The 7951-nt window shown below is 41.8% G+C and overlaps 1 protein-coding gene across 16 annotated transcripts in view; it reads right to left on the bottom strand.

Moving 5' to 3' along the window:
* Clip1 (CAP-GLY domain containing linker protein 1) overlaps positions 1 to 7951 on the bottom strand; it is a 117239-nt gene that overhangs the window by 45008 nt on the left and 64280 nt on the right. For 15 of the 16 annotated variants that reach the window (XM_005403083.2, XM_005403082.2, XM_005403081.2 and 12 more), the window contains 2 exons: positions 4126 to 5067; positions 2129 to 2245 (listed from right to left, as the gene is read on the bottom strand). In XM_005403083.2, coding sequence (XP_005403140.1) covers positions 2129 to 2245; positions 4126 to 5067 — 1059 coding nt within the window. The remainder of the gene's footprint in view (positions 1 to 2128; positions 2246 to 4125; positions 5068 to 7951) is intronic. The other variant, XM_005403087.2, reaches the window with a different exon arrangement.

Genomic DNA, 7951 nt, shown 5'->3' with positions numbered 1-7951 from the left:
TTTTGGTTTTTCTACGGTACCGGGAACCGAACTCACGACCTTGCGCTTGCCAGGCAGGCGCTTTTGCCGCTGAGCTAAATCCCCAGCCCCCTTTTTTTTTTTTTGAGACAGGGGTCTCACTATTTAATTCAGGCTGGCCTTGAACTCACAGCAATCCTTCTGCCTCAGCCTCCCAAGTTCTGGGATTATAGGTGTGCGCCACCACACCCAGCTTATGTTAGCAACTTTTTAAACTGGAAAAGTCATCTGCTGTTCAAGGTCTGCTGTTCCAAACATGACAGTAGTCCATATCCTGAGATGGGCTCTTCTGGTTGTCTCATGATGAATTTTGAGCTAGCTCTTCCAAGAGAATTTTAGAGTATTCACAACTAATTTGGGTTATTAAAAGATTGACACATAGCCACAAATTCATCAAAATCCACACTGGTTATCTCCAGATTTCAGGGGCCAGGTGTTCTCCAAAGAGTACACACAGGGATTCTCTCATTTAGAAAAAGAGAACATGGTCTCCTAAACGTTTAGGAAGGACAGCAGAAAAATGTGGAACTCTTTTTGTTTAAAGGATACCAACTTTCAAAATGGTGATTCCCAGGCCAACTTTTTCTCAAAAATGTAGCTAAAATAATATATATCAGAGCTATCCAACTAAATTTTCTAGGATGGTGGAAGTGCCCTCTATTGCTATTTATTGACCAGCATGTGTGGCTACTGAGCACTTGAAATGTAGCTAGGGCCAGGCGTGGTTGCACACACCTGTAATCCCAGTACTTGGGAGGCTGAGGCAGGAGGATTGTTATGAGTTCAAAGCCAGCCTGGGCTATAAAGTGAGTTCAGGCCAGCCTCCACTGCATAGTGAAACTATGTTTCAAAAAGAAAAAAGTAAAAGGGAGGAGGGAGTAGCTCAGTACAAAGGCCCTAGGTTCAATCTCCAATACTGCCAAAAAAAATGTGGAACAGAACAACTCAACTTTAATTTTTATTTAACTTTAGTTCATTTAAACTTATAGAGGGCTGACGATACAGCTCAGTGGCACAGTACCTGCCTAGCAAGTGTAAGGTCCTGAGTTCATTCCTAATACCCAAATAAATAAATAAATAAACAAACAAACTTATAGAGCCACATGTATGTCAGAGCTGCCACTCAACACTGAAGCTTTAGCATAACCGTGAAGTGGGAACTCATACTATCAGCACTGAGACAGGAAAAAGCCCACACACTTTCAGTCCCCACCACGGTCAGCAGAGAGGGGCACCGAGTGGAGAAGGGGAGAGCACACAGAGGAGCCGAGACCACCGACCCTCAGCAGCTCTTTCTCCTGTCTTGTTTTTCCACAAGCTGACAGCTCTCCTCTTCCATGGCATATGGGTACCTGGCCACGGGTCATGATTATTAGCCTTGATTAAGGTCAGGTTTTGGTGCAAGGGGCAATTTAGGAAAGAAAAAAGTTGAGAAAAACTTGTAAGAAAGAATCCAAGGGGGCAGCACCCTGCCTGGCCAACAGAGGGTGCGGCAGCCCGGCGAAGCTTGACTGCCCTGCTCTGCGTGGTCACAAAAGCTGGTCCGGAGGAAGCTCGGCAGTGCCAAGGGCTTCCTAAAACCAAGTGTCAAATGATTATTTGATTGTTCACTCACGTGTAGCTCCATTTGTTTTCCCTAGAGACCACTTTGGAGAAACCAAGATATAGTACAACAACCATTGATAATTTCCCGCCATTTTTGTCTAACTCACTATTATTTGTCTGTTTTCCCGAGAAACTATCTTGAAGATATCAACAGGTAAAATAACCACCATGGATAATGTCCTGCCACTTAGTCTGTAATTCGATGAATCCCCCTATTGCTGTCGTCCTTCTTTTACTCTTTAAAAACAAGCAAACAAACAAAAAACTGTCTCAAAGCAGAGCTTTACCAGAGGCAAGGGACAGGTTTTTTAAAAAAGAAAAGTAATACCTACCTTTACCACTGATTTGGATTGATCCTATTCTCCCTTACAGTACTTACCAGCCAATAAGTAATAGAGTCAATTTTAACCAACATTCTGAAAACTAGAAATAGCTGTGGTATTTGAATTTTTAGAACAGCAAAGGGCCAGATGCCCCAAGATTCAGATTCCCCACAGGTACTTACCAAAATCTGGAGTTCTTTTTCCAAAGCCTCCTTCCCTTGACTGACTTCACTCAGACTGTCCTGCAGGCTAGTGAGCTTTAGCGCTTTCCCCTGGAGCTCTTTGGTAATGCTACTAGCCTAACACACAGCAGTACATGGTACAGAAGTAAATGAACAAAGAGGAAACAAAAAGAGTAAGAAGAAAAAAACAAAATAATGCAAAAGATTATGAGAAACAAAACTGAAAGGAATAAAAAAGTAATTTTTATAATTCCAAGAAGCCAATGATTTTTGGGGTTTTTTTGTTGTTGAGTCAAGGTCTTGCTATGTATTCCAGGCTGGCCTTGAACTTGGCAATCCTCCTGCCTCAGCCTCTTAAGTGCTGGGATTACAGACACATGCCACCACCTCCAGCAAATAATTCTTTTTTTTTTTTTTTTTTTTGACACAGGGTCTCACTATGTAGCCCAGGCTGGCCTTAAATTCACAACGATCCTCCTCCCCTGGCCTTCAGAGTGCTGGGATTACAGGCGTGTAATCTACTTTCAGTTGGTCTATCTGTGACCAACTGGTAATCTACTTTCAGTTGGTCTATCTGTGTCTTTAACTTGGCCAGTTCTGCCGTCTCCATCCCAAGCCCTTTGAAGGACACCTTCAGCGCCACCACACCCGGCCAATTCCTTCTTAATATGATCATCTAATGGCTATTTTTTAAAAGTCAAAATAACTATTTTGCTATACTTAAATTTGGACTATCAACATGCTCTAAAGCAGAAAGTGCTAATGCTTACTTTTGAAATGAGCTACTTAACCAAGTTCATTTTCTGGACTTTAAAAACCTTAACACTAGGGGTGTGGCTCATCAGTAGAGCCTGTGCTTAGCAGCTACAAGACCCTAGGTTCAGTCACCAAAAAAAAAAAAAAAAAAAAGAAAAAGAAAAAGCCTGTACATGTAGTCTGTTATTTTTCCCTATTTTGGTATATGCTTGAAGTACTTCAACGCTTAAATCCAATTAACTTCTATGTTTTGACCTGTATTTCAGAAACACAGGAGGAGACTGGAGAACACTTTCCTGCAGCCAGCCTGCCATCTTCTACAGTCACCGAGCAATTTTTCAGTGTTTAGTCCCTCTCCACTCCCCATTTAACCAGCACAACCCTTCCTTTTTTGCCAGTAGAGCAGCTCTACAAAAAAGCTCAGGACATTCAGCATCAGTATCAGGGCCCCAACTAGTGGCAGACGGAAAGAAGTCCTCACACAATCCCTCAACGTGAGCATGACAAGCCTGGTTAATAAGAAATGCGGCTGGCAGGTGTTTCACGCAGCTCCCTGGCTGTCACCAGAAGCACCCTTGTCCAGTCTACTCTCAAAAAGCAAGGGGTGGGCGGACTGTGTCCTCACTACGGCATGCACAAAGCTTCTAATGGAACGTAAGGGGCAATTCAGTGGGCTCTGGGTTCCCCAACTTCACGTATTCCTGATGTGAACGTGACTCATCATAGTATGTTAGCTCGTAACAGTCAAGAAGTGCTCAGAATTCACTTTCTCATACAGAACCCCACAGTCAAGGCAGTGATATGCTGAGAAAGAGAGAGATGGCTTCACAACTTGCTCTCTCATTCCTTCATTTACCCTATCACCACCGTCTTGGGGAGTTCTCCATTTTAAATGGAGTGCACAGGCGGGAACTAAGATTCAACAGGAGTTCGTGTCATAGCCGAGGCATCAAGTAATGAAGGAGGGGCTCAGATTCTAAGAAACCAAAATAAACTTGGCTGGGTGGGACATTATTTTCTCTCATCTCCTCAGCTGGAAACCATCCTTCAGGCCCCCAGAGGACACTACACTCAAGCAGAAGGAGTCAATTTTACTATATCAGAAATCTGAAAGATGAGCGCCTGTTTTCACTACATCAGAAATCTGAAAGACGAGTGACCTCAACTCAAAAATAACACACAATGCAAAACAATAACAATCAACAAAAGGAAAAAGCATGAAGGGTGTTGATGATACAAACCTTGCCACTTTCGGCCTTCTTTTCAATCTCTAAAGTTTTAATCTGTTTCTCAGCTGCCTCAAGCTGCTGTCTAAGTTTCTTGATTTCCGATTTACCTTCGGAACTGGCTTTCCGAAGAGCATCGAGATCCAAGAGCTTTTCCTCAGTAGCCTTGAGCTGCGATGTAAAATTATCAATAACCTTGGTTTGTTCATTGCATTTGGCTTGCAGTACCTCTAGCTCCTTTACCTTTATTTCAGCTTCCTGCAATTTGGTTAATGTGTCCTCCATTTCTACCAGGTGCTGGTCCTCCACTTTGTCCAGCTTGGATTTGATGGCCTCCAGGCTGCTGTCCTTCTCTTTAATGATGTTCATCAGTTTAGCCCGCAAGGTTTCCATCTCTTTAGCATGCGCAGACCGTTCAGAGTCTTGTTTATTCTGCAAATTTTCTATTTCTTGCTGGTAATCTACTTTCAGTTGGTCTATCTGTGTCTTTAACTCGGCCAGTTCTGCCGTCTCCGTCCCAAGCCCTTTGAAGGACACCTTCAGCGCCTCCATGGCCTGCTGGTGAGACACAATGGCAGTCTGGAGCTTGGACTTCCACAGCGCTATCACATCTGCATTCTCCTTGTTGGCATGGTCCAGCTTGCTTCTCAAGGACTCGTTTTCTTTGGAAAGCTTCTCCGTGGCCGAGTGCAGAGTCTTTATCTCCTTCTGATACGTCTCTTCACAGGCTACAAAGTGCTCCCTCAGAGAAGCCACTTCTCTCTGGTGGTCTGTACGGGTGACCGCTAACTTTTCTTGCAAAGCGCTTATCTCTTGCAAAAGGGAAAGCGACATATCCACATCCCCAGCAGGCTTACTGGACTCTAGCCTTCTTCGGAGCTCAGTTACTTCCTGCACTCGCAACGCTAGGTCTTTCTCTAGTTCCATTATACGTGATTTTTCTGACACTGTAGCCACCTATTAACAGCAGGCCAAAGAAAGAGAGATCGTTTAGTAAACACCAAATCAAGAATGACTTTCTTTGACCTTGAAGATCTTCAAGAAGTACACCATCTTAGGCAGCAGTCAAGCTATTTCAAATGCTTACAGGTTAATTTATCTCTCACTGTGATAACCGCTTAAATCTAATTCTGGTGGCTCCAATTCAAAATGATCATCTCTGACAAATTCCCAAAATTGCGAGATGCTAAAGGAACCTGAAATGGATGCTGAGCTCACCTCTCTCAAAAATACTTCCTTTTCCTCTAAGAATGTTAAATCATTAACTGATTTAGCAGAAACTAAGTTTCAAAATTCTCAAATACATCTGCTTCCTGGGGCAGTGAACGTTCCTTATCTAGCCAGTTTTTTCTACCCTATTTCTCTGAGGCTGCAAAGATCCTTCTCCAGCTGACCCTGGTAATTTACGGAACTGTGCTGTCCAATGAGGCAGCCATTAGCGACATACGACGATGAGGCGTTCACACTCAACTCCTCCCAAGTGAGCGAGGGATGCTGTGAGACACTCATCAGGTTTTGAAGACTTCAGGAAAAAAAGAATATAAAATACCTTAATTTTTACATTGATTATGTGATCAAATAATATTTTGGGAATACGAATTTAAATAGTTTCATTTGTAACTTACTAAAAAGTGAGTGTGAGCACATGGAAACCATCAATTATATATATAACATAGGTATTCTATATTTACATACCTCTTACATTATACACCTATGGACAGCACTGGCATAAAAGGTCTAAAATTCCCTACCAAATGTTTCAATGAATAGTTCACCTAGTATAAAAGCCTGAACTGAATGAAGAAATTACTAACTTTTTTCTAAAACAATAAAATGAGAATGACAACTTACCTGCAATTACACCCTAGAATCTTACGGTTAGCCCCCTCTGGGGACCTGATAATTCTACCAGCACTCTGCCGTACGCGTCTCGCTCCCCTAGCGCTGGGCTCTCCATCTGAGCGTGCACATGAATCACCTGAAACGCACTTCTAAAATGCAAGTTCCCAGCTAACCCACAGACTGTGATTCTATCTGAGCTCTGGAATTTTTTTAAAAAATAAGCACCCCAGGACTAGGGAAAACTCTTAACCTGTGTCTACCTTTAGAAAATTATTTCCCAACGCCACCTGGCAGGCAGTAAGTTTAGAATACAGAATTTGCGGAAAATGGTAACTTTGGGCACAACAATTACTTGACTAACCTGGGAAATAAAAGGGAGTATAGCTACTCCAAACTTAGGACTCCTCTCCATACTGTCTCCATCGGGACAGAAACCAACAGGTAAGCTGCTTTCATCTCTTCTGCCCACCTATCCAGGTTGTAATACTAATAAAATGTCACCCATAAAGAGGAAAAGAAAGTCCCTGATCCTTGAAAACTGCAGGGCCGAGTTGACTGACATTGCTATGTCACAGATACAGATGCATCAGATTAAAAGTGTTCATTCAGTTGTATCCTATTTTGGGGAAGGGCAAGTGTCCAAGAATTTGTGTCCCAAATGTAAAATAGAAAACTTCAATGAGACCCACTGTGGCGGACACAGCAAAGTAATCAAATTAAAAGAATGCCAAGAAAAAAGTAAGTGAAAACGAACCAGGGGCACACCTGATCTCTGAATTCTGGGAAGCTGAGGCAGGAGGAGCACAAGTTCAAGCCCCAGCCTGGGCAACATAATGACTTAGCCAGATCCCCTCTAATTAATAAATAAATGCATACATACATACATAAATGGTTTCCTAAAACTTTTAAAGTAAAACAGTAACATGATTAAAAAATCTTCTTTATGTAACATTTTCGTATTAGGAAAAGCACTTCTATTTTTAATTTTATTTCCCAAAGGCTATCCTCAGAGAAACAGTGTATCTGACTCTTCCACTAGGTTGAGACCATAAAAGTCAGGAATCATTTCTTCTTCTTGCTCATATTTCTACAGTGCCAGGTACACTTCAGTGGATTTATTTGTTTAAAGAAACTCTAAAGTGCTTGCCAGAAAGGAATGTAGATGATACGAAACTTACAGGGATCACTGGTTATTTTCCCACTTGGCAAACCAATTGTGAATTCATCACGGAAGACACATCATTACAGACAGACACAAGCTTCCATTTGAAACATTTAGATAAACCCTGCTGCAAATGGATGCCTTCTCATCAGAGCAGAAAAGAAAGCACGAAGTTCTTTACTGACAGAGTTAAGATATGGGAGAGGAGTCCAGAAGTTTTCAAAGCTTTATGTATTTGTAAAATACATATACTCCCCTTGCTTTAGGAGCTAGTCACACGAAGGGACCTCATCTCATTAGTCCGTTGTATTTCCCAGGTCAGGACTTTGGCTCTCAGGTAGTGAAGAAACAGCACCAAATTACCACTTTTTTTCCTCTTTTTCTTCCCAAATCCACACCAGACATCTTTAATTTTGAGGCTGAGAACATTTTCCTCTTAAAATATAAAGACTTAAATTTGAGAGAAAGATTACCCACTTGTCCAGATTTTAAATCAGTGATTTCTCACCAAGAAAAAGTTCTATAAATACTAGTAATTCAAAGAAAAAAACTGGGATTCCAAATTTGATCAGACACAGAGTAATTTTTTAAACTATTAAAGACTAAACACAGCCAAATGAATGATTTAAAAAGCATATATAAATACATATCTTCATATGTGATACTGATAATTTCTTAGATCGTTCAAGACAAAACTACATCCATAATAGACTTCATCCTTGTTGGTTAAGAACAGACTGTGGGGGGCTGGGGATTTAGCTCAGCGGCAAAGCGCCTGCCTGGCAAGCGCAAGGTCGTGAGTTCGGTTCCCGGTACCGGAGAAAAACCAAAAAAAAA

This window comes from Chinchilla lanigera, unplaced genomic scaffold (assembly GCF_000276665.1).
Source record: "Chinchilla lanigera isolate Chin_1 unplaced genomic scaffold, ChiLan1.0 scaffold00081, whole genome shotgun sequence".
Taxonomy (NCBI): Eukaryota; Metazoa; Chordata; class Mammalia; order Rodentia; family Chinchillidae; genus Chinchilla; species Chinchilla lanigera.
This window is presented reverse-complemented; position numbering and strand designations above follow the sequence as displayed.